The sequence below is a fragment of the Amphiura filiformis genome, chromosome 15 (genome assembly GCF_039555335.1).
Source record: "Amphiura filiformis chromosome 15, Afil_fr2py, whole genome shotgun sequence".
Lineage (NCBI taxonomy): Eukaryota > Metazoa > Echinodermata > Ophiuroidea > Amphilepidida > Amphiuridae > Amphiura > Amphiura filiformis.
This window is the reverse complement of record NC_092642.1, coordinates 36,766,510-36,792,341: the sequence shown is the minus strand read 5'-3', so window position 1 is coordinate 36,792,341 and position 25,832 is coordinate 36,766,510. Positions and strand designations below refer to the sequence as shown.

The window sequence follows — 25,832 nt, the reverse complement described above, 5'->3', positions numbered from 1 at the left end:
CACTAGCCCTTGAATATCCTCTTGAAAGGTGGGAGACCCATTTGACAGGTTTATCCCCTAACTTCATCCCTTCAAATTGAGATTTTGGCGTCAGAGAAAAAAGCCACATTTTTCTAAATGTAGGTTTGTATGTTTCGTTTCTATGGTATCAACAAAAAGGAGATATAGCAGAGGGCGTTCCTGTGAGGCCTTCACCACCGGATAGCATATTTTTACCATCAAAAAGAGTATGTACTCATAACAGTTTCAGCACTATTCGAATTTTATGGGAAAATGTAACAAGAAAGAATATTGATTTCACTCTTAATATTTACAAGGAGACATAACTGCACATGACAAGACGAGACTTAACGTCATGTGGTAAATGATCTTACATCTTAATTGTTAATGGAAGCTGAGGTATTATCAACATCAATATGAATAGCTTTGAATTTGTGAACATTCAATTCCATGTGCTTTCTAGTTTTATATAAAAAACGTCGTTCAAACTGAACACTGTTGCACCTGAGCCCGGAAACTTTTAACCCTTTCTTTGGTGCGATTTTTTTAAAGGTTAACCAACTTTAGTCAACCCGAATGAACCATCCGTTCTGATTAATAATAAGACGGTTCTGTGTCAAAACGACGTAAGTACATTGTAAAAAATGATCGTTAATTAACGGACGCCTGTATTTCGAAATTTCCCGTAATTTTACGGGAACCAGCCGTAATCAAAGCACCTTTTTGTGATTAGGACCACCTACCTACCTCCAAACCCACCCCCACATCTACATGTAATACTACAAACCCATGTGTATCACTAACTTCCACTTAATCCTGCTTAAACACACTTGAACAACAAATTACCGGATAACCGGAATATTGCTGCCAGTGGTTTCCCCGTACTTTTTACGGGGACCAGTAAAATTATGGAATTTAAATTTCACTTTCAGTGTGTTTATAAGCAGGACTAAGTGGGAGTTAGTGATACACAGCGCTCGAAATAAGGCGCGTCCTTGCGTCAAATACCCGTGAAAGTAGGTGAGGACCCGCAAATTTCCACGACACGGGTCCGCGTGACCCGTACAAATTGAACCAAGCAAAGAGCAGAAAATCCTAGATTTGTTGTTTCACTGGAAAAATCTGATTCACATTATACGTCCAGCTCCCTGCACTTTCTTTTTGTTCCCCATCAAGTTTTCAACCCGGGTTTTCAATATTCTACAATCTATATACCGTGATCGCCGTAGCCAATTCTCTCTCTTGAAATTTCAAAGGCAAGGGTCCAGGGGTCGGACCCTTGAAAATTGATGAGGACCCTTGGAATTTCCAATTTTTATTCTTATTTCGAGGCCTGGTGATACACATGGGTGTGTAGTATTACATGTTTGGGTGGGTGTGAAGGTAGGTAGGTGGTTCTAATCACAAAAAGGTGTCTTGATTACGGTTGGTTCCCGTAAAATTACGAAAAATTTCGACTGAAATACGGGCGTCCGTTAATTTACGGCCATTTTTACAGTGTTCGTCCATCCATTGGATGACGTGTGTAAATGTTTACCCTTGAGCTATCTAACTTATGTCGAAAGGCCGTACGAAAGTGTTATTGTGCTGAAACACAAATTGAAATGACTTTCTTTATCCATTGTTCTCAAAAAAATACAAATGAGGTCATTGTCTCTCTATGTTTGTTTTGTTATTGCATAGACTTAATCAACAATAGCCATTAAAGAAAGAGAAACAATACATTTCATGTAGCCGTTACATTCCCCTGGACCATTTTTAAGTAATTGTTTAATCAAATTTTATCCTACTAGTTCTCGAGAGATGTCGTGACTGTGTTTTCTTGACGTAAACTTTACAGGTCGATTAGCCTTTGTTCAAGATAGAATACATGTACATCAGTCGTCATCCATAATTCGAATTCAAAACAGGAACATTATGTGATGCGATCAAGCAAAACCAGTCGCAACTCGGAAATATTGATTTTGAGATATAGCCAAACAAAGGAAATATTTCATTTTGTTTCGTATTGTTTTGGAAACTTTTTAATTGCTCATATCTTTGGAACTGAATGTTCAATTTCAATGGGGTTTTCTGCAAAATGCTGCTTTTTTACTTTCCTATAAGAAACTGAAAATTTAATATTTTCGAGTTCCAACTGATTTTGGTTGATCGCATCACATAATTATGTCATTTTGTGTTTAAATGTTAATATTATGATGTTACACTTGAAAGCAAACAAGAACAGCAATTTGCTTTCTATCTATTTATCACACGGAATCCTCCGTGAAACTCTTTTCAACCGTATTATTATCACACTCGTATGAAAATCTGTTGGTGGCTCCAACAGCGATGTTGACCTTGGAGGTCAAAACTTGGACTGGCAATCAGTGATTCACTAAATCAGACAATCTATATACAAAAATCAGATGTGTGCTAACATCCTCCACACTTGATACGGTCTAAATTGACACAATCAGGATAACATTTCGCATTTTAGTCACTGTTGTACATGTGTATAGAACGGACACGCCCAAACACGCAATTGAATGGAGCTTCAGTTTTGTCATCTCTGTCGTTCTTTTCCTTCTTTCATTAATTCAGTGGCAACAAAAGATGCATAATTAGAACAAGGGTGTGCTAAAACATATTTTTTTGGCACAAACCGGGAAGTGACCGATAAAATTTACCAGCCCGCCTGGGTATTTTACCTATCCTATTATAATGTTATATGGAGCAGGCTAAATTGTGACCTGCCAGTCAAGCATATATCTTAGTAATTTGGTAATATACTGCGTTTAGAAATATACTGCGGGCAGGTTAAATCAGAAAAGGGAAGTGCACGTCCCTGATCAGAACATTAAAAAATTCCTTTCTTGTACCTTGTCCTTGACAATATATCTTCTCACATCCCCTTCCTTGTTTACCGATTGTTCAGTAACTATTTTTCCCCGTGCGAGGCGAGCAATCCCTACGTATACCTTGGAGGTTTATGACCTATCGTTTACTTCGTCTAGGTTACCGAATTCATGAGACAATATATTTGTCATTTCAGCCTTCTGTGTAAACTGGTGATAGTACGGTATATAATCCAATATATCAGGTAATTGGAATGAACACTTTAATACCCTTTTGATTATCTTAAGACGCTGTGCTGATATATTGTCACTAGCCCTTGAATATCCTCTTGAAAGGTGGGAGACCCATTTGACAGGTTGATCCCCTAACCTCATCCCTTCAAATTGAGATTTTGGCGTCAGAGAAAAGAAGTCAAAGATTTCTAGATTGTAGGTTTGTATGTTTCCTTTCTATGGTATGAACAAACAGGAGACATAGCAGGGTGACATACCATCAAAAAGAGTATGTACTCAGCACTATTTGAATTTTATGGGAAAATGTAACAAGAAAGGATATTGATTTCACTCTTAATATTTACAAGGAGACATAACAGACACATGACAAGAGGGGTGTTAACTTCATGTGGTAAATAATCTTACATCTTAATTGTTAATGGAAGCTGAGGTATTGGAAGCTTTGTTGACATCAATTGAAAATGAATGGCTTTGAATTTGTGCACATTTAATTCAATGTGCTTTGTAGTTTTATAAAAAATAAGTCGTTCAAAACTGAACATTGTTGCACCTGAGCCCGGAAAATAAGTCGTACACTGCGTTTCTGCTTATGCGTGCTGTTTGGAGATGATTTCATAAATTTTAACCCTTTCTTTGGCGCAATTTGTTAAGGTTAACCAACTTTAGTCAACCTGAATGAACCATCCGTTCTTATTAATAATAAGACGGTTCTGTGCCAAAACGACGAATGCGCGTCCATCTAAATGTGTGTAAATATTTACCCTTGAGCTACCTAACTTATGCCAAAAGTATTATTGTGCTGAAACACAAATTGAAATGACTTTCTTTTCCATTGTTCTCAGCAAAATGAGGTCATTGTCTCTCTCTATGTCTGTTTTGTTATTGCACAGACTTAATCAACAATAGCCATTAAAGAAAGAGAAACAATACATTTCATGTAGCCGTTGCATTCCCCTGGACCATTTTTAAGTAATTGTTTAATCAAATTTTATCCTACTAGTTCTCAAAAGATGTCGTGACTGTGTTTTCTTGAAGTAAACTTTACATGGAAAAAGGTCGCTTAGCCTTTGTTCAAGATAGAATACATATACATCAGTCGCCATCCATAATTCGAATTCAAAACAGGAACATTATGTGATGCGATCAAGCAAATTCAGTCGGAACTCGGAAATATTGATTTTGAGATTATAGCCAAACAAAGGAAATATTTCATTTTGTTTCGTATTGTTTTGGAAACTTTTTAATTGCTCATATCTTTGGACCTGAATGTTCAATTTCAATGGGGTTTTTTGCAAAATGCTGCTTTGTAAATGTTTTTCACTGTCCTATAAGAAACTGAAACTTTAATATTTCCGAGTTCCGACTGATTTTACTTGATCGCATCACATATGTCATTTTGTGTTTAAATGTTAATGTTAATTATGATGTTACACGTGAAAGCACACTAAAACATCAATGTTCTCTCTATCTATGGATCACACGGAAGACTCCGTGAAACTCTTTTCAACCGTATTATTATCATACTCGTGTGAAAATCCATTGGTGGCTCCAACGGCGATGTTGACCTTGAAGCTCAAAACTGGGACTGGCAATCAAGTGATTCACTAAATCAGACCATCTACAAAAATCAGATGTGTGCTAACATCCTCCACACTTAATACGGTCTAAATTGACCCAATCAGGATAACATTTCGCATTTTAGTCACTGTTGTACATGTGTATAGAACGGACACACCCAAACACGCAATTGAATGGAGCTTCTGTTATGTCATCTCTGTCGTTCTTTTTCTTCTTTCATTAATTCAGTGGCAACAAAATATGCATAATTAGAACAAGGGTGTGCTATAACATATTTTTTGGCACAAACCGGGAAGGTGACCAGCCCGCCTATCCTATATAATGTTATATGGCGCAGGCTAAATTGCGACCTGCCAGTCAAGCATGTATCTTAGCAATTTGGTAATATACTTCGTTTAGAAATATACTGCGGGCAGGTTAAATCAGAAAAGGGAAGTGCACGTCCCTGATCAGAACATTAAAAAATTCCTTTCGTGTACCTTGTCCTTGACAATATATCTTCTCACATCCCCTTCCTTGTTTACCGATTGTTCAGTAACGATTTTCCCCCGTGCGAGGCGAGCAATCCCTACGTATACTTTGGAGGTTTATGACCTATCGTTTACTTCGTCTACGTTACTGAATTCATGAGACAATGTATTTCTCATTTCAGCCTTCTGTGTAAACTGGTGACAGTATATAATCCAATATATCAGGTAATTGGAATGTACACTTTAATACCCTTTTGATTATCTTTTAAGACGACGTGCTGATATATTGTCACTAGCCCTTGAATATCCTCTTGAAAGGTGGGTTTATTCCCTAACTTCATCCCTTCAAATTGAGATTTTGGCGTCAGAGAAAAAAGTCACATTTTTCTAGATTGTAGGTTTGTATGTTTCGTTTCTATGGTATGAACAAAAAGGAGATATAGCAGGGATACATACCATCAAAAAGAGTATGTACTCATAACAGTTTCAGCACTATGGGAAAATGTAACAAGAAAGGATATTGATTTCACTCTTAATATTTACAAGGAGACATAACAGGCACATGACAAGAGGGGAGTTAACTTCATGTGGTAAATGATCTTACATCTTAATTGTTAATGGAATCTGAGGTATTGGAAGCTTTGTTGACATCAATTGAAAATGAATGGCTTTGAATTTGTGCACATTTAATTCAATGTGCTGTGTAGTTTTATAAAAAATAAGTCGTTCAAAACTGAACACTGTTGCACCTCAGCCCGGAGACTTATAACCCTTTCTTTGGTGCGATTTTTTAAAGGTTAACCAACTGTAGTCAACCTGAATGAACCACCCGTTCTTATTAATAATAAGACGGTTCTGTGCCAAAACGACGAATGTGCGTCCATCTATTGGATGACGTTTGTAAATATTTACCCTTGAGCTACCTAACTTATGCCAAAAATATCATTGTGCTGAAACACAAATTGAAATGACTTTCTTTTCCATTGTTCTCAGCAAAATGAGGTCATTGTCTCTCTCTATGTTTTATTTTTTATTATTGCACAGACTTAATCAACAATAGCCATTAAAGAAAGAAAAACAATCAATTCTTGCAGCCGTTGCATTCCCCTGGACCATTTTAAAGTAATTGTTTAATCAAATTTTATCCTACTAGTTCTCAAAAGATGTCGTGACTGTGTTTTCTTGAAGTAAACTTTACATGGAAAAAGGTCGCTTAACCTTTGTTCAAGATAGAATACATATACATCAGTCGCCATCCATAATTCGAATTCAAAACAGGAACATTATGTGATGCGATCAAGCAAATTCAGTCGGAACTCGGAAATATTGATTTTGAGATATAGCCAAACAAAGGAAATTAATTTTGTTTCGTATTGTTTTGGAAACTTTTTAATTGCTCATATCTTTGGAACTGAATGTTCAATTTTAATGCTTTGTAAATGTTTTTCACTCTCCAATAAGAAACTGAAACTTGAATATTTCCGAGTTCCGACTGATTTTGCTTGATCGCATCACATATGTCATTTTGTGTTTAAATGTTAATATCATGATGTTACACGTGAAAGCACACTAAAACAGCAATTTTCTCTCTATCTATTAATAACAGGGAATCCGCCGTGAAAGTCTTTTCAACCGTATTATTATCATACTCGTGTGAAAATCCATTGGTGGCTCCAACGGCGATGATAACCTTGGAGGTCAAAAATTAGACTGGAAAGGTACTATAAAGGAGCTACCAGCAGGGCCAGATTTACCTTTTTTGGGGCCCTGGGCCAGGCCAAAATTTGGAGGCCCCAAACGCATCGTGAGGAAAGCATGTGCACACAGGTGGCCAAGTTTTTAGATTTTATTAGGACATTTGCGCGCTAAGCGGTTAAAAAATTTTAGCCCGAATTTTGCTATATAACAGGTTAGTGCGCGCGAAGCGCACAAAATTTTGGAATTTTTTGTAGGCTATTTTGGTCCACAACATGGTGTTTTTCGGCTAAAATAAAAGATGCACACTGCACAGGGCAATTTTGGGGGCCCCAAAAATTTGGGGGCCCTGGGCCCGGGCCCATCTGGTCCTATGGTAAATCCGGCCCTGGCTATCAGTGATTCACTAAATCAGATAATCAACAAAAATCAGATGTGTGCTAGCATCTTCCACAATTAATACGGTCACTTTTAGTCACTGTTGTATGTGTATAGAACGGACACACCCAAACACGCAATTGAATGGAGCTTCTGTTTTGTCATCTCTGTCGTTCTTTTTCTTCTTTCATTAATTCAGTGGCAACAAAAGATGCATAATTAGAACAAGGGTGTGCTATAACAATTATTTGGCACAAACCAACAAACTGGGAAGGTGACCGATAAAATTTACCAGCCCGCCTGGGTATTTTACCTATCCTATATAATGTTATATGGCGCAGGCTAAATTGCGACCTGCCAGTCAAGCATGTATCTTAGCAATTTGCTAATATACTGCGTTTAGAAATATACTGCGGGCAGGTTAAATCAGAAAAGGGAAGTGCACGTCCCTGATCAGAACATTAAAAAATTCCTTTCGTGTACCTTGTCCTTGACAATATATCTTCTCACATCCCCTTCCTTGTTTACCGATTGTTCAGTAACTATTTTCCCCCGTGCGAGGCGAGCAATCCCTACGTATACCTTGGAGGTTTATGACCTATCGTTTACTTCGTCTAGGTTACCGAATTCATGAGACAATATATTTGTCATTTCAGCCTTCTGTGTAAACTGGTGATAGTACGGTATATAATCCAATATATCAGGTAATTGGAATGAACACTTTAATACCCTTTTGATTATCTTAAGACGCTGTGCTGATATATTGTCACTAGCCCTTGAATATCCTCTTGAAAGGTGGGAGACCATTTGACAGGTTGATCCCCTAACCTCATCCCTTCAAATTGAGATTTTGGCGTCAGAAAAAAAAATCAAATGTTTAGGTCTGATGTATGTTTCGTTGATATGATATGAACAAAAAGGAGATATAGCAGGGTGACATACCATCAAAAAGAGTATGTACTCATAACAGTTTCAGCACTATTTGAATTTCATGAGAAAATGTAACAAGAAAGGTTATTGATTTCACTCTTAATATTTACAAGGAGACATAACAGGCACATGACAAGAGGGGAGTTAACTTCATGTGGTAAATAATCTTACATCTTAATTGTTAATGGAAGCTGAGGTATTGGAAGCTTTGTTGACATCAATTGAAAATGAATAGCTTTGAATTTGTGCACATTTAATTCTATGTGCTGTGTAGTTTTATAAAAAATAAGTCGTTCAAAACTGAACACTGTTGCACCTGAGCCCGGAGACTTATAACCCTTTCTTTGGTGCGAATTTTTTAAGGTTAACCAACTTTAGTCAACCTGAATGAACCACCCGTTCTTATTAATAATAAGACGGTTCTGTGCCAAAACGACGAATGTGCGTCCATCTATTGGATGACGTTTGTAAATATTTACCCTTGAGCTACTTATGCCAAAAGTATCATTGTGCTGAAACACAAATTGAAATGACTTTCTTTTCCATTGTTCTCAGCAAAATGATGTCATTGTCTCTCTCTATGTTTTATTTTTTATTATTGCACAGACTTAATCAACAATAGCCATTAAAGAAAGAAAAACAATCAATTCTTTGCAGCCGTTGCATTCCCCTGGACCATTTTAAAGTAATGTTTTAATCAAATTTTATACTGTACTACTAATATTATTCTCAAGAGATAGTGTGACTGTGTTTTCTCAACGTAAACTTTATGTAAAAAGGTCGCTTAGCCTTTATTCAAGACAGAATACATGCACACCATATTTTGGTGGTGGTGATGTTGTTGTTGTTGTTGATGATGATGATGATGATGATGATGATGATGATGATGATGATGATGATGATGATGATGATGATGATGATGATGATGATGATGATGAGGAGGAGGAGGAGGAGGAGGAGGAGGAGGAGGAGGAGGAGGAAGAGGAAGAGGAAGAGGAAGAGGAAGAGGAAGAGGAAGAGGAGGAGGAGGACCCACCATCTGATTGCTTTTTCAAACTCTTATACCACAATCACTTCTTTCCATCATATCAATTGTTCGGAACCAGAAAGCCGTAACTCACTATGACCAGCTCTCACAAAATGAGCATAAAGTTGGCTTCTTGCTTTGGTCTTCACAAAGCCACGATGTCTTTTGTTTTCTATTGAATGTTGTCATGATTAATGGACTGTATCCTTTATAGTGCCCTGGCGACTTTATGCTCATTTTGTGGGAGCAGGTGATTGTGAGTTGAGGCTCTTTGGCTCTCAACCATCGATATGAAAACAAATTAGTCAATAAAAGTGTATTGGTTTGACTTCGGTACTTGTGCAGTAAAGACGTGATGGTGGAATTTAGAGATGGTTGAACCCGGGACCTCTGATTGCAGTGATTGTATTGGCAGTTTATGCATAAAGGGTGTGATAAAGGGTAGTATTTCATAAATGAGGTATGATGTATCTGTCCTTTATAAACATTGGGTTTGCTCTTATACTTTCCTTAATGGTTTTGTCAAAATGGGTAAATAATTTTAAAAAAATGTAACATTACTCACCATTCTAACCCAGACATTAACGGCAATCTGTTGCTTCACTTCATCCTGTAATGAAAAGAAAAGTTTGAATTATTATTGTTAAAATTTTAGTTATTATTACATTTGTCATATCATTTAATGGAATAATTTCAGCTGAAAGGAAGAAAATAAGTAAAAAAAATAACCCCATTAGAAACTTTTGTGCTAGCTGCGTACAACTTTAGTATCAATGTTAGTTTATCAATTCCTGGACCTCCATAATGTATGAATGCAATGTTATCATGTACAATTCGTACCTCAGGAACGTACGTGCTAATGTTTATGCTATTTTAAACTTCTAATTAAATTTAGATCTGTATTTTTTCACAGGGTAAGGCATTCACGTGACATATCTAACTTTTGAACTTTTAACTGCTCCTAAGTGCTGATAATTGGAATGGCAGATATTGCATTTGCAAGTCTTGTTAAGACAGACTTTCTAACACCTCATAGCACATTGGTCGAAGACTATGAGACAACTTTGGAGACATCACCTCGTGGCATCAATATTATGAAGTCATCAATATAAAATTGAACACAATTTGCTTTAGAGGATTGGAAAAAATATTATATGAGGAAAAACAACATTACCACCGCTTGGGTTGGTCTCTAATGAAGGGATTTGTACTTTAGGATATAATATGGCGAAGGTAATCAATTTTAACTCTCGACTGCAGACGAGAAGTAAAAAAAAAAAATTTGGCATCAGCATGAAAATTGCATTAAAATGAGTACAAACAAGCCTAGTATTAGTTCAGTTGTTCTTGAGATGCTCTTGATATTTCAAGAAAATATCTCAAAATTTGGACTTTACATGTTGAAGGAAATATGGCTAGCACACAGATCATTAAGAGCTCTTTTTTTTATAAAGGTATATACTATCCTAAGGGACTGACGACAAATACTAGGCATGTTTGTACTGATTTGAATGTATTATATTATTATTTGAATGTATTATGATGAAAAAGGGTGTTTTCTGCTCTTTCTTTTTCTAGAAATTTTCAATATTCTGCAGTCAGTATTAACGTTGTGTGGATTAGTATTGGCGGAATGAATATGCTATTAGTTAATCAATTAATGTTTACATTTCATTACCCATTTTTCATTATAAATATAAAAATCATTTTGTTCCGGAACCGTAAATAACTTACAGTCGAATGCAATGTGAGTATAGTTAAGTGACGCATTTAGGTTTGGGCTCTGAATAGGAAACATCAATTAAAGCCAGTCACTTTCAATGTAATACGTTTAAAATGATCAACAATATTTGTATTTGGCCTATACGAATAGATTCGTCATTCGTGTACTGGGGTGTGTTTACTTAAGTACGGGTGTGTCTGATATTCTGAATAATGTTACTTTATAAGGTTGATTTACTGTGCACATGCCAAACCTATGAAGCCTCTATATAACAGCAAATATTAAAATCTTGTTCAGTTACCCCAGCGTAAGTGTACAAATTTAAAATTGTTTATTAATTGCCGAAAAGTGAAGGATAAGTCATTCAAATTGTAATTAGGTATTTTTGAACAGAAAAATTTGGAAGAAAACAGCAGTATTGACAAAGTTGAAGCCAAAAACAAAATCGATATTCATTATCTAAATTAATATATTACTGAAAAATAACACCTTCTTCAAAAGTTCATTCTACAAATCATATACGTTTAAAACTTGCTTGATTTATTGTTGCGAATGAGTTATGTACGTTTTACAAACGTGTTGTTGTTTCAGCCCTCTTTACAACATAACCCAAGAACCACAGGAGCTACAAAAGTATATCTGTGATATTTGAATTATTCTACACATCACTATGAAATGATCAATGCAATTTTGGCCAAAGCTCACTACCATTCGCAAGATGCTGTGAACTACTAAATCGCAAGAATTTAAAATAATTGCTAACCTTAACAACAACAACAACAATGGCCAGATGAAGAATGTATGCTTGTGTTGCTGGCGGGGGTGCGCGTGTGTGGGGTGTGTTTGTGTCGATCAAGACACTTTCAAACATTGAATAACTTAATAGTATGTCTTTCATTGTACCCTTTGTAACAAAGAACACCAACGCAGTAGCCAGGGCGTCTCGAAACTACCAACTTGCGACTTTACACTTATTTTGTGGTAGCATGTCTCATATTGCCTAAAATCCCAAAATCTGTGTACAATCTTTCCATAGCACTTAAAAGTCTTAAGATGTATTTGTTCACCACTGCCTTTAAACTTGTAGTTGACTATCGATTTATTATGCTTCTGTGTGTTTATATCTTTTTGTATTATAGTCATATTCTTTGTTAAGTTCATCAGTCTGAATACTTTGCGACAAATGCTTGCGCTCAATCCATATTTATCGCGGGTTTAGAACCAGAAAGCCGTAACTCACTATGACCAGCTCTCACAAAATGGCTCCTTACTTGGTCTTCAAAAATCTGTATTTCCTCCACAATGTCTTTTGTTTTCTATTGAATTTTGTCATGATTAATGGACTGTATCTTCTATAGTGCCCTGGCGACTTTATGCTCATTTTGTGGGAGCAGGTGATTGTGAGTTGAGGCTTATGGCTCTCAACCTCGTTATTTAGGTATTTCCTCTACTTTTATGCAAATAAGTTATTTTGTTGCATGCATTCAATAATTTAATCAGTAGATCTGATTTCTTCAAATGTCATAGTATTTTGTTAATCCCCTAATAAATTTCTATTTAATTCAAAGTATAATGACAGATATTTTGCTTAACGAAATCAATTCAAACATAATACTTACTTCCTCCCTACAGAGTCTTGATACAAATACTAAATAGAAAATGCTATAATTGCCTGTAACAGTAACAATATCGTTGCCTTTGGGTTACATTAAGTAAGCGATCTCGTACTTGTAAATACATTCTACTAAATCATTGTCCATTGGATTTAATGGTAATGGCAGATTTAATGTTAACGGCATAATTATGTTTTGATAAAAAAAAACAGTAATAAATGACTTATAAATTTTCAACCGAAAAATGAATTATTATGGTATATTACTCTTTATTGAAAAGAAAATTAGCGTGGATATTATGGTGCTTTTTATTTATCAAAATTCATATTGCGGTAATTAACAGCATCACTGTGATGTTCGTGCTATTTTATTCTCTTTGAAAAGTCCCTCATTAGCTGTGGATGAAAATATAATTTCTTGATAAAGTGTACTCATGTTTAAGCAAAAATGTAACGTTAAAATATCGCTGCAAATTACGAGGGAATGGGTAATTGAGAGTCTTTCTAATTAGGTTCCGATCCCCAAAATGTAGACTACACATCATTGATTTTGTAATCACGTTTGTATTATTTATGAAAAGTATCAAAGTGGCTTGGAATAAAGAGTAAAATTCAATTATTTACCTTATTAATATTCAATAATTTGCCGACATAATATATATAGATATATATATATAGAAACCACCATCCAGGTAATTGGAGCATAAGGTTAAGAGTTCTTATGTAGAGCACTCAACAGGGATTTCATCAACGACAGGTACTATTCTGTGGAGATTCCACCATCATCATGTAATAGCAATTTGCTAGGTCTCCAAGCCCATATCGTTGCTTCCCACAGTGGAAAAGAATCTGACGGAAGGTTATGGATAATGTAAAAATGTGCATGGAAGAACAGAGCATACTTATGCGATGTTTTCAAGGAGGGTAGATTTTTTCGAGTACAAAATTTCATACGAATAATTATTAACCAAATAGTTGTTCACTTATGTTGGGTCCAAAAGTGCCATTTCATAACGTAAGTGGATTGAAATTATTCATACAATTACAAAAGCATATTTCAACCAATGCATTTCAGGTGGAATTTCGAGGACTACATTAATGTGCAAAGTAAAAAGCACTACAATACCAGCAGTATGTCTTTCTGTTGAAATTAAAACACAAGGGGCGGGCGTATCGATTTGTTTTTGCGAGTATTATTTTACATACATAACTGCCACCACTTAAAGATGATGCTTTATATTTAAAGCCATGAATGACATGCAATATATTAAGCTTTTCTTAATCACAAAAATTAGGTGCTAGAAAGGGGGATCCACATGTAGAACCATCCTAGTACTTTTTATTCAACACTAGCGGGACACCCGCGCTACGCGCGGGTCCCCGCTAGATGAGTAAATGGGAGCGTTCACTAAAACAGGAGGAATTACTGAACAGGTAGAATCATTGAAAAGGTAAATTTTATTTATCTGAACCTGACCCTCTTTAAGCCCACGTTTCCATTTTAACTTCTTTCTTTTTAGTTTTTTCTACATGGGCCAATTTTGTTCCATTTAAAAAAAAATTCTGCTGCTAAGCTTCCGATTTTCCGTTACCATGTTTTTTTATTTATTCAACCCCGTTCCCGTTATTTTCTAATTCTGTCCTTTTATACATTTCCTGAAGAGTTTCTTTCTTTCCTTCTTTAGCCTATTTTATTCCCGGTTTCATTTTGTGACTAAGTATAACCCACATACTCGTACAGCCTGTTTGTCCTCATTTTGTTTTCTTTTTTATTTATAGTAGGCTTACCTCTTCATGTTGTTTGTACTTTTTAACACAAATCTGTTTCCCGTATTTATTACGCTACGGTCGTTCACCCGTAATATCATTCATTACGTGACTCTGCGTCGTTTACGCGTGCCATGGCGTAGTGCTGCGTTACCCGCGCGGTATCGCTGCGCTACGCGAGCGGCTTGGCGTTAGATACGCCCGTGCGACGCGCAGGCCTAGCTTAGTAACTGACTCATTTTTTTGTTTACCTTGGATAGCAACGGACCACATTTTCACTGTTTTTGGAGCCAATTCTTGACCGTTTTCAACCAAATAAAGTTTAAACACGTTCCCGTATATTCCTCGATCTCCCGTATGAATTTGGCGACATTTGGATTGAAACTGACGGAGCCTTTATAGCGATACATACATACATAGATAGATAGATAGATACATACAACATTCCCCTATTTATAGTAAGATGATGTACCGCAAACAACTTTTCATTCATTCTTTATTCATGCATTAAACCACTCGTTCATTCATTAAAAACAGTAAGATGAGTGCAGACAACGGTCAGTTTGGCACATTTTCTTTGAGACCCTCTGTTTTCAAAGAAAGTTACCCAGCCGTGGAATAAGTTATCGTCACAAATGAGGTGTCATTGTTGACAGGAAAGAACAGTGGTTTCACTGATATGAAACAATATGGAGATAGATTTCAAACATTTCTGATATACAGCCGTTTTTGAAAGTTTTGAAACTTTTTTGAGGAGTTTATATATACGTCAATGAAATGTTGTTTGGTGAACAATATTCAGTACAGATTTGAAAATTCTATAGCGTTGTTTTCTTCGTTTTTGTCATTGTTTTGGATGCCTTATCATGCAAAACGCATTCAAAATTGTTTGGAAAACCTCACCTTTCATAAAAAGAACATGGGAAAGGTGTGACTTAGGTTTGGTTTTTGGCGGAATTGGTTTAATTTGAAACATTTGAATCATTATTATTTTGAGAGCGATCTAAGTATTTGTTGGGATTTGTTTTCGTTACAAAGTCGCATCATATTAAAACAATTAACACATGTATTGATTTATGTAACAAGTTTGAACTTTAAAACAAAACCGGCGAGTCAGGATAGATTACACATGTATTACCATTGATTGGAAAATTCATAAGCACTTTTAACAAGTATTAAAAGCTATCTTAAACTCATTTTATCACGTCTTTGTTACTGCCGCTTTTCCCTTATAATACCATTTGATTAGTAAGAATATACCTTGAAATATCTAAGCATCACATTTCATTTTGTCATGCTTATTGACTTTTACACGAATCGCCACTTTATACTCCAAAGTATGTTAACACCAAGTTTCCACGGGTATACCAAGAGTACATTACCGTATCGACAGTACGTTAATGTCAAACCATTATCACCCGAGGCGAATTATCACCAAAGTATTTTACCTAGCTAACATTTGAGTGCCTAGCCAAGTTAATTAAAGCTAGGGATTCCGAGAGACTTTTTACCAGATTTATAGGAGAAAGCCCCTGTGAGAGTGAAAACTATTACACATAACATCATTTCGCTTTTACTCTGATTTGACTTTATAGTCCAATCGCTAGCAATAAGCGATTAATCATTCATCCAATCAGGCAGATCGTTAATGTTTTGTATGTAAAGTACAGCACTGATTATTCGCTACAAAGAATTTTCATGATACTCTGCTTTAGACATAAGGTACATTCTCATACTAATGTTCTGTAGGCGTGTTTGGCAGTTAGTTAGCACTAAAGAATTCCTGCAGTTGTTACTTTTCCATAGATTTGTATGTAAATACGCCGCAAGGCAAATTCAATTTAACATCATGGTAAAACGTGTTATTCCTCTATATACCATATTGTTTTCTATTGAAACAGGATCATAGTTGCTATTACATTAATGTAACTCTTACATGATCGTGGGAATAAACCCATATTTGATGTTGAATGTTTTCTATCGTATGCTATTCATGAAAAGAAAAACACATTATTCTGAACGGAGGAGCGTGCTATAGACGATATGTGTATTTTTTTGCAAGCTGATGTTCATCGACTAGTTTAAAGTAAATATATAACAACAAATCTTTCCACGCTGAAGAATTGATGCCATCGAACCTTTAATCTGCTTCTTGCATTTTCCCTAACTACTGAATGAGATCAATGAAGAGACAGAATAATTTGACAATAGTGTTTCCTGAGATAAATTTCAATATTGCTAATGGAGCTTTTTAACTCCAAATGACAATTTCATTGGCAATCTATATATAATATAATTTATCATAACAATGCTAACCAACAATAATCGTAAAACGTTTTATCTACCAACATCTCTGTTTTTGATGGGCCCTTCATGCATTGCTTAATATGTTGGCCCTCATGTTCTTTTAACGATCATGCAAAAGCCATGAATCAGAAAACTAACACCTTTATCATGACAGTTTCTCATTTGCTCGCCCTATTCCTTTTTAAAGGAATTTTAATTTGAATTTTGATTAGGAAGCAGATGTAATCTCTTTTTGAAATCTACTCATGACCTTGAGATTCGAGATGTAGAATATCTCTGAAGGGAATCAAAATTACCATAATTCAACAGAGTACATTGATTCACTGGCATTGGTTTGCTTACCACCTAATTCGGTTGCCGCTTATAAATTGCCCATCCATGGAAACTTAAGTTAAGATGCAATTTACGACTACGAAGAAATGAAAAGATATTCAATCAACCACCAATCTTCGCCGAATTTACCGCCTTATTTCAAGTCAAAAGGCACAGATCTATGCATGAATTGAATTTCAATTATCGTACATAAAGTGACAAGCCACGATATATCTATTAGAGCTACGAACTCGACGTCGTGGTTTAGCGATGAATGTGTAAACGGGCCTTAAGATACTCAATTTAGGAATGCGTACCGTGTGTCTGTGTAACAAACATATATAACGTGATTACAAGGTAAAAGTACCAGATTTTACATTTATTGTAAATACTCAAGATTTAATACACGACACACGGACTATATGTGACCGTACAGCACGAATGAGCCGTAAATGTCCTCAATTGTATTCTGAGTTACAGTGTAAAATGGGCATGAAGGTCATATGCATAGGTATTTCAATTTGGTGCTACGTGTATCTCATTAAATGAGGTACACGTAGCACCAAATTGAGGTACCTATGAATACGACCTTCATGCCCATTTTACACTGTAACTCAGAATACAATTGAGGACATTTACGGCTCATTCGTGCTGTACGGTCACATATTATGATCAGCAAATTTGAAATTCTTCAATTTCAATAAAAATTAAAAAGGGAAATTACAGTCATCCGTATGGGGGCATTCAGATGTGGAAGGTAAATAATGGATATCGTGTTTCAATGTAAAACACTATACGACAAGTGTCAGAAGGAGAATACAAGTCCATGCTATCCCGCAGCTGTTAAAAGCATAGCCTCACTACGTGTTTTTTTATTTCATTTTACAGTTGGTAGTTGGCTTTATAACCAAAAATATTTCTACAGCGTTTACTTGTGGGATACTATACTGCCCCAATAAAGTATCCTTACACTTGCAAAAATAATCACAATTTCAAAACTAAACAATATTGGGGTAAATTTATTTTTTAATAGATGCACTATCTAATCCTGCACATTATGACACCACATTGAATCCAATGTGACCTCAAGAAGTAAAGTTCCAAACAATTGAATAGACGAAGGTCCAGTTTTAAAAGTGACACACTGGCCTATACAAGGCGCAAAAAGATTCCAACAAGCCGCAACAAATAGACAACACAGATTCTTCAATGAAGCGTTATTTAAAGCAGTTTTTATTTCAGTTTTTTTAAAAATTAAAGCCAAACGCATAAATCAGCCATTCACCACTCTCAAACCAGATGTCTAGTCTGTGAAGTTTTGAATAGGCCAGTTTGTCACTTTTAAAACAGGACCTTCGTCTAATCAACTGCTTGTAACGTTGTTTCTTGAAGTCACATTGGATTCAATGTGGTGTCATAATGTGCAGGATTAGATAGTGCATCTATTAAAAAAAAAAACCAATTTGCCCCCAATATTGTTCAGTTTTGAAATTGTGATTAATTTTTCAAGTGTAAGGATACTTCATTAGCGCAGTATATAATATGGGAACATGTGTGTTTAAAACTATTTTTGATAATTTAGCTAATTCAGTAGCGAGACGTTAACTGCAATGTTTACATTCCTGTTTCTCTGTTGTGAAAGTCATTTGTGTCCGTACAGCGTGAGCCTTTACAGTCCGGCGCTGCAGAGTATCTTACTTCATTATATTGCATGACTACGCTTTCACAGTCTTGTATTGAATACCTTGTGAAGAACCCTCACCCCTTTGTGACTATGATGTACGCTGTCACAGTCCTGTATCTCCATTGGAAAGAACTCTCAGCCTTCAATGTACCTTTTATAGTCCTGTATACATCCCCGTTTCACTTTGCCTGATTAACGATTAAAATATACGCTTTCATTTTACAGTCTTACAACTTCGTTGCAAAGAACGTGTACTTGTGTCACGAAAATGTACGCTTTCACATTATGTGGTAAAGACCCTCACCGCTGTATGGCTATAATTTATATGATTTCGCAGTTGTCAGAGTCATACAGCTCCACCGTTGCGTGGCAATTATGTAAGCTTTCACGGTCCCACATTTACATCGTGAACAACCCTTACTCTTACGTGACTCCAATGCACGCTTTCACTGGTCCACATTTACACTACAAACAACCCTCACCCCCCCTATTTCCATAGTACAAAGTACTTTTTACGGTCTTTCAACCAATATGAACACCTTTCGCATTCAACATCTTTTGTTCATTGTAGGTACATGTACAATGCTATTATGGAGGTGAAACATCAATTGCTCCATTAAGAATAACAGAGTAAAAATAATAAGCTACTAACTTAGTTTTATTATAAATTTAATAATGTACTACACAGTTTTGCACATCGATATTAAAAATAGTAAGGAATGCAAATTTAAATTAAATGTCTATTTTAATTTCCTTATTTATACAAACGAGTTTTAAGTTCATCAAAATATTAACTGTGTGTTGTTTGTTTTAAAATACAAAAAGTACGATGCAAAATTTGGCGCGGAAGTCAAAGGAAGACAAACTTTCGATCTGAAAGTTAAAGTCCACTTTCTTTGCGTCGTCAGATTTATTTTCTCATCTATTGTACGCTCTTAACAAGTCATCGATCTCTTTGGTTCATCATACGCACCCTAAATCTGGAGAGTCATGAGACACTTAACCTACGATAAAGACCTACCGGTCATTTAATGCTCTGCATGCTAGCCATAAGCTTCAATATAAAAAGCCCAAGTTTTGAGATATTTTCTCAAAATATCAAGAGCTATCTAAAGAACCACTGAACCAATACTAGGCTTGTTTGTACTCATTTTAATGCATTTTTCATGTTGATTCCAAATATGGTGATGAAAATTTACAATTCTGAAATTTTTGAAATTTTGAATTTAAAAAAACCCCTTGTCGTCTGCAGTCGACACCCGCGTGGAGAGAATTAATGCCTTATCCCTTCTCCTGCGCACTTCTCTTTTGCAACTGTCAGCTGCAATTTAACCTTTAAAAACACTTGATAATTTAACCGTTTTATGACATTATTCAATATCTGAAATGGAAAATGCAATCCGTGCGTTCACGAATGCCTAGTATTGTTCTAGTGGTTCTTGCCAAAGGCTTTGTCTACACAACCAAACAATTTGTTTTTTAAAGTAGCGCCAAAGTCTCGCACGATCCAAGTCAGCTGCTTGTAGATATAAAAGTGATGTTGTCACGTCACTGTTGTTATCAACGTCTAGTTTTAGACTTTTTTCATTAAGAGTATTTAGTATGACTCTGAGTCCATTCACCTTTAACTGCCATGCCGTTTCAAAACATGCGATAAGTTTTCTTAATAATTACCAATAAAAAGTATTACTGTTCCTTTCTTTACAAAAATCAATCTTTATTGTCTAGATGAATTAATGAAAAGTTTCACTGGGTACGGAATTCAAAACATGCACTTAAAAATCGCTTAATGTATTGTTTTTCTTGAGATATGTGTCATTTTATGATTTTTTTTTTCGTTCCGACAGTCTTTACATTTTACCTCAAGAACCATAACATCTGCAAAAGTGTAACTGTAATATTCGATTTATTCGTCAAGCCCGCTTCAAAGTATAACTATAACAATTTCATTACTATTTACAGGACACCGTAATTCGAGCAATTCACAACAGCTTAGGGGATCTAAAATGAGCGTTTATTGTGTTTCGACAGTATTTTTTGTGGGACATGAGAGCACCTCAGACCTATCGAATTGCATTCTGAATACGAAGCATGTCTTTCTGATATCAAATAATTTTCATTTTTGAAAATTACAATATAATACAAATTTTATGACAAATTATAAAAATTTGATATTTTTCAAATTTTTGATATATAACAGTCCTCGAAGTATATTATATAAATCTAATGATATATTCTTAAAGTGTATGTAGCAGGAAGGAAAAGCCGACGGTCAATTGAAAATGTTGACCTTTCATATTGAAGATATGGATTTTTTCCCAAAAGACCTAATTTTTTTTGTGTTTTGGGAAAAAAATCCATATCTTCAATACGAAAGGTCAAAATTTTCAATTGATCGTCGGATTTTCATCCCACCTACATACACTTTAAGTATAAATCATCAGATTTATAAAGTTTACTTCAAGTACTGTTAAATATCAAAAATATCAATTTTAATGATTTGCCATAAAATGTGTATTAAATTGCGAATTTCAAAAATCAAAATTATTTGATATCAGAATGACATTCTTCGTATTCAGAATGTAATTCGATATGTATGATGTGCTCTAATGTCCCAAAATAAATACTGTCCAAACGTTCATACCCCAGCCCTTAATACTTTAACTGGCCTTAATTATTATAATTATGGTGTTAAATAAAAGAAATGTGTCCGAAATATTCTCGTCACTCTAGCAACGCACTTTACAAGCAATGTGAATACAAGTGACCCAAATATTATTTTATGCAAATTAAAAATAAGAGTTTTGTCAGCATAGAAATTTGTATAAAGTTGACAGTAAGTGTTAAACTAATGAACACTTTTTAATTTCCAGTCTTGTTAATGAAAATTAGCAATTTAAAATTTGGCAGTTATTGTCAACATTAGTCACAGAATATAATATGGGAAAGTGGTTACCTAATACATATGACAATTATTATTCTTAATTAGGAAAGTTGGGTTTGATTGTGTGTTAAGTACCACACCCCACAGGCCACCTTCGTTTTTAATTAATTTTGTTGTCCTAGAATTATGTAAATGTATGCTTTGTTTCTCCAAGGCTATTGGCTGCATAGTTTCACAGCTTCTTCGTGAAGCGTCAGTAACAGCTTGGACGCACACTTTTAATGTACACGCACCCTACAATTATGCAAATATATAGTAGAACCTGAGATCCTCTCAGAAATCTGATATCAATGTATTTTAATTCAGGACGCTATTAAACGCTATTATGTGACCCTAATTCTGACAAGCCATTGACAAAGAAGTAGAACCAAAGCCATCTTGTACACTCAGAAACATTGGGCAAGATAAGCGTTCCGCAGACAAAAGTAGCTCGATTATCTGCGTGACAGATTATGTCATACTAAGCAGTATAAATCTTAAACGCGAATGCCCTCATTTAAGATGTCGAGTGCCGAATACAAAACCCAAGGCATTTGTCAAATTCCTTCACATTCTACTTCTGCGATTTTTATACAAGTAAAGATTCCCTTTGTATGACCTAATAATAGACATGAATCACATTTGGTGATTTAGTGATCTTTTAGATAAAGGTTGTCACATTGTATAGTCTCATTATATATCCCGATTGGGCATAAACGCCTATAGCCAAGATGTTTTATTAGGAAGAGCGTTTTTTTTCAAATGCGAGCCTTTCAGCACGAATCCCGAAAATTAGGATCTTGGGCGTGTCTAGTGTTTTAAATTTCTGGGGGGTTTACGAGCTTTTAAAGAATCTTGAAAAACAAAGCCAGAAAACGGTTTCTTAAGGCGGTACTACACCCCTGGCCAATTTTGTGCCTATTTTTGCATTTTTCTCAAAAATTATAGTGCACTGGTGACAGGTAAGATATGTATATTATAGGGACAAAGACTACAACTACTGCACCGAAAACTCAGCAACTCAAGGCAAGTAGTTACCCCCTTAAGTGTGTTGACTTATTGTATTACGCACGCCAATTGCACTATACCGGCTACGTATGTTTTTAAAAGTTCCCTGGTATGTGTATTAGGGATTGAGGTGCGGGGTGTGTTTGGGATGTGTGATTTTTTTCTTCAATATTGAGGTGGTATAAATGTTTTAATAATAAATATACCAGCACCCTCGGGTGCTCACTTCACAATGATATACTATTGTCTTTCGCTAATTTCCTTCTCATCTAAGCTCAATTCCTGCAGGGATGTATATTTTCTAATATGGATCATAAATCTCAACCTTCTGGCATGGTAACTTATTCAAGATCTTTTAAAGTTAAATTCAGGAGGCATGTTTCCTTTAAAAATGGTATTACGAAAGAACTTTTAAATGCTCACAAATTCGCTTAAAGTATCAAAATAGTGGTTAGGGTGAATCTATATGTTTTCGGAAATCACCAACCTGTAACCATGTATATATTTTATTTTATTCAGTTGGTTACCATGGCAACTAGTCAACAATCCCCACTCGAAACTATATTGCAACTTCCCGTACGTATGAAGAGCATGGCGTCGTCAGGCAATCAGACGTATTTTGTGAATGGGTTTATAAGTGTTTGTATAAATATTAGGATATGTTGCAATACGACATAGATACGGTTTACATTATTGTACTTCATTTCTATACTTCCATACTGTTTCAAGATAATTTTCTTTAATGTTGTTGAATCTGACCATTTCCGGGGTATGTCACGTTTCACTCAAGAGGGGATATCAGGCTGATGTGATTATGAAAACTGACCCAGGAAATGCCGTAAAACCCCGTCTACAAGCATATAGAGTGCTTCTGATGAAAGCTACATTAATACAGGCGCCATTATGGAGTTTGAGCAAATAAATTACGGATCCAAGCATATACAAACAAGTATTATTTTAAGACCAATCTATTGTATTGGTATATTCACGCTTGCTTCGAATTAATTTAGCTTTCATAAAAAACACTATATATGCTTGTAGACGGGGTTTTATGGTATATCAAATATATAATCGGACTTTGAAATGAATTCTGTTCAAACTCTAACTTCTTTAAATTACTATCCTTTACCTAACATCTTATTTCAATATCAAACGACTACTTTCATCTTGAATGTTTATACAGTATTTAATAAAGATTACTTATTTTACAAAATCTAATCTTATTCGACTAATGACAGTGACATGCAGAATAACCTCGAGGACATTCACTGCAACATATTAATCTAAAGTTAAGCAATAAGGCAATCTATTGGTTACATTTTCATTATTTCTTATATACCAACATGCATTCATAACCTCCGCGTATAACGCCATATGTGCGTCCCAATCAAATTGGTCGTTAGATGATTTACGCACACCGCGGTGTACCGGCGCGGAGGTTATTGATTAACATCAATGACCTCCGCGTATGCTTACGCACGCAACTACCATATTTGCACATGACGTGACTGCGCGATGCTGTAATTGGTAAGACCGTTTTAGCCTGTTCAACTTTTTGAAGGGCGAAATATAAGTTTTGATAACAATTGTTTATTTCAACAAATTTCAGAGAACAAAATCTTGAGATTTGGTTGAGTGATGATTTAAAAATGACGGTTATGAATTCGGTTAATAACTTTGCATCAGTTATAACTTTGCATCGGAATATCCCTCGGGGCTACGCCCCGCGGGACATTCCTCGGTTCCAAAGGCAAAATGTTTAGATTTTTCACAATGCCCTCCAAATAACTAATGCGCAGTTATTAACCTATAATGGTTTGAATGGAAAGCACGTGCGTTTCAACCTATGGTATTTATACTTGCTACGATTGTTGCACCTTACACATTTATCTTACACTACTGTACTAGATATTGGTTATATATACTTCAAAGATCTAGCTGTGAAAGGCATCGCGGAGAGGGATGCTGTATGAGCCAATAATTTAAGAAAATATGGTACTGTCCATATCGATCAAAGGGCATATTAACAGCAAAGCTATAACAAAGCTATCCTACAACAACAGTGAAACGTCTGCCAACAATTGTACAAGTGACGTTTTTTCACATTATGATGATAAAGTAGATGAAATTTTAATTTGAAATCTACTAGTGACCTTGAGATTAGAAATGTAAAATATCTCTAAAGGGAATTAAAATTATAACATAGAGCACAGTGATTCACTGGGCTTCTTTTGCTTACCACCTAATTCGGTTGCAGCTTATAAATTGCGCATCCTTGGCACCTTACCTTCCACAGGGGGAGTATGTTTTTCAAATGTAATTGGTCAGAGTTAATCATTTTGAAACCCATACTCCCCCTGTATTGTGGCTTTACATATATCTTTCACAACTGGAGTAAGTATTTCAAATGCAAGTTACCCAATTGTGTATTCTATTCAAAATTGATACTCCCTCTGTGGTCGACTTTAGCTAAATCTTCCACATGGGTAGTGTGGATTTTAAATGGAATAGCCCATTACGACTATACCGTCGCATTGAAGTAAGAATAAGTGAAAGATATTTAATCAACCACCAATCTTCACCGAATTTGCCGCCTTATTTCAAGTCGAAAGGCAATGATCGATGCACTTGAATTGAATTTCAATTATCGTACATAAAGTGACAAGCCAAGACATAGCTATTAGAGCTACGAACTCGACGTTGTGGTTTAGCGATAAATGTGTTAAGTGCCTCAAGATACTCGATTTAGGAATGCGTATCGTGTTTCTATGTAAAATGTAACATACCGATAGATTAGACGGAGAAAAATACAAGATTCCTTATTTTATTTTAAAGGCTACCAGAAGAATCGCTACACGAAGCACGGCTTATTTAAGTTATTATATTGGTCGAGGACTATAAAATACTATCTATTCGCTGTAGAAGTAACGTAATAAATCGGATTAACTACAATAATAGCAACAATTTAATACAAAAATATCGCCCTGCACTACAAGCAGATTGCACTCATTGCACCCGTGTATGATATGTCTGCAATCATAGATTGAGTACAATACCACTCTTTTCAAAGATACCAATCTAACAGGTGCGAGTGATCAGCGTGATATGGTTCGATGCATAGGTACCGCGTGAACGTTGTAGTGCAGGGCAATATAGTCAAAAATGTATTCATCTATAATTGCTATGGTAGTTAATGCGATTATTGCGTCACTTCTACAGCGAATAGTAAAAGGGTGATCCCAGTCATCCGTACGGGAGATTTAGACAAGGAGGGTTAATAAATTATGCATATCGTGTTTCAATGTAAAAAAAATAAACATCAAGTGAACGAATTCCAATGTAACAAA

At 35.5% G+C, this 25,832-nt stretch overlaps 1 protein-coding gene across 2 annotated transcripts in view; it reads right to left on the bottom strand.

Moving 5' to 3' along the window:
* The window catches only part of LOC140171575 (neuronal acetylcholine receptor subunit alpha-3-like), a 363,639-nt gene that overhangs the window by 72,927 nt on the left and 264,880 nt on the right, over nucleotides 1-25,832 (bottom strand). For both annotated transcript variants that reach the window (XM_072194851.1, XM_072194850.1), the window contains exon 3: nucleotides 9,715-9,759. In XM_072194851.1, the coding sequence (XP_072050952.1) occupies nucleotides 9,715-9,717 (3 nt within the window). In that variant the 5' untranslated portion in view covers nucleotides 9,718-9,759. The remainder of the gene's footprint in view (nucleotides 1-9,714; nucleotides 9,760-25,832) is intronic.